At 64.8% G+C, this 1,324-nt stretch overlaps 1 protein-coding gene across 3 annotated transcripts; it reads left to right on the top strand.

Moving 5' to 3' along the window:
- The first annotated feature begins 23 nt into the window (after positions 1-23).
- On the top strand, positions 24-1,277 carry NAA38 (N-alpha-acetyltransferase 38, NatC auxiliary subunit). Of its 3 annotated transcripts, none has more exons than XM_027625761.2 (3): positions 24-95; positions 311-962; positions 1,121-1,277. In XM_027625761.2, exons 2-3 carry the CDS (start codon positions 542-544, stop codon positions 1,231-1,233), a joined length of 534 nt encoding a protein of 177 aa, XP_027481562.1. In that variant the 5' UTR covers positions 24-95; positions 311-541; the 3' UTR covers positions 1,234-1,277. The 3 variants fall into 3 exon arrangements, with proteins under 3 accessions (XP_027481562.1, XP_027481561.1, XP_027481563.1); XM_027625762.2 differs by lacking the exon at positions 24-95 and having other exon boundaries at positions 103-582; positions 779-962; XM_027625760.2 differs by lacking the exon at positions 24-95 and having other exon boundaries at positions 102-962.
- Positions 1,278-1,324: the final 47 nt, after the last annotated feature.

Genomic DNA, 1,324 nt, shown 5'->3' with positions numbered 1-1,324 from the left:
GGTGGGGGGGGGAGAGGAGGGACGGGGGCTGTGCGCGCTCACGGGAAATGTAGTCTGAGTCTGGCTTTCAAGGAATTGAGCTGCGTCCTCCAGAGGTCCGGGGGGGAAGCGAACGCCCTCCGTCTTCAGAGTGGTCTGGGCGGGAGGGGATATTTAGGACTGACTGGCGAAGCAGAAAAGCAAGGGAGTATGGGGTGGAGTGTGATTACGAGAAAAGGTGTCTTCGCTAGATTCCCGGGTTCCTGAAGGGTATGTGTGAAACTAAAGAGGTGAAACGTCTCGCGATATCTTAAGACATCCGGCCCCATAGGCCTCAGTGAGCCCCGGCGCCGGAGAAGTAGGAGGAGCTCGCGAGATCTCTGCAGTTGCCCAGGAGACGACGGGGAGGAGGGGAGGTGATCTCGCGAAAGAAAAGAGGTCGGGAGCGCTCGCGAGATCTCAGACCGCCGGAGCCGAAACGTTCTTAGGAAGTTGAAGGGCCCAGAGGAGGCCCCGGGGCAAATGGCCGGAGCTGGACCAACCATGCTGCTACGAGAGGAGAATGGCTGTTGCAGCCGGCGTCAGAGCAGCTCCAGCGCCGGGGTTAGCGCGGGCTGGGGTTCTGGGATCGAGGGGCAGCCTGGGAGCAAGATGGGGGGGCGGAGGCGGAGGGGGGACTGCGGCTCCCGGCAGCCTCTGGGCTCGGTGGGAGCGCCCCGCGGGCTGTCGGGAGCTGTGGTTCCGCGGGTGGGCGGCCGCGAGGGCGGTGCCGTCTCAGCGCGTGTCCCGCCCCGCGCAGGACTCAGACGGGGAGCGCGAGGACTCGCCGGCCGCGCGGGCCCGGCAGCAGCTGGAGGCGCTGCTCAACAAGACTATGCGCATTCGCATGACAGATGGACGGACCCTGGTCGGCTGCTTCCTCTGCACCGACCGCGACTGCAATGTCATCCTGGGCTCGGCGCAGGAGTTCCTCAAGCCGTCGGGTCAGTGCCCGGGGGATACACGCCCCCCTGGGAATGCGGCGCAGCCTCCCCGCGAGGCGCTTCCCCCTCAGTGTCTGGCTGCACCCCTGTTTTCTGGGGCTAGAAGGGGCGGGGCCGGCGCTGGCCTGCCTCCCTGATGCTCTGACCCTTCTTTCCAGATTCCTTCTCGGCGGGGGAACCCCGTGTACTGGGCCTGGCCATGGTGCCCGGCCACCACATCGTTTCTATTGAGGTGCAGAGGGAGAGCCTGGCAGGGCCTCCCTATCTCTGACCTCGATCGCGCATGCTTTGCAGACCATTAAATCTGGAACGAAGTGCCTAGTGTCCGAGTGTAGCTGGGATGTCGGGAGCACTCTCAAACC

Source organism: Zalophus californianus, chromosome 16 (genome assembly GCF_009762305.2).
Source record: "Zalophus californianus isolate mZalCal1 chromosome 16, mZalCal1.pri.v2, whole genome shotgun sequence".
In the NCBI taxonomy this organism is placed as follows: Eukaryota; Metazoa; Chordata; class Mammalia; order Carnivora; family Otariidae; genus Zalophus; species Zalophus californianus.
The sequence above is the reverse complement of the archived record's forward strand: the minus strand, read 5'-3'. Positions and strand labels throughout refer to the sequence as shown.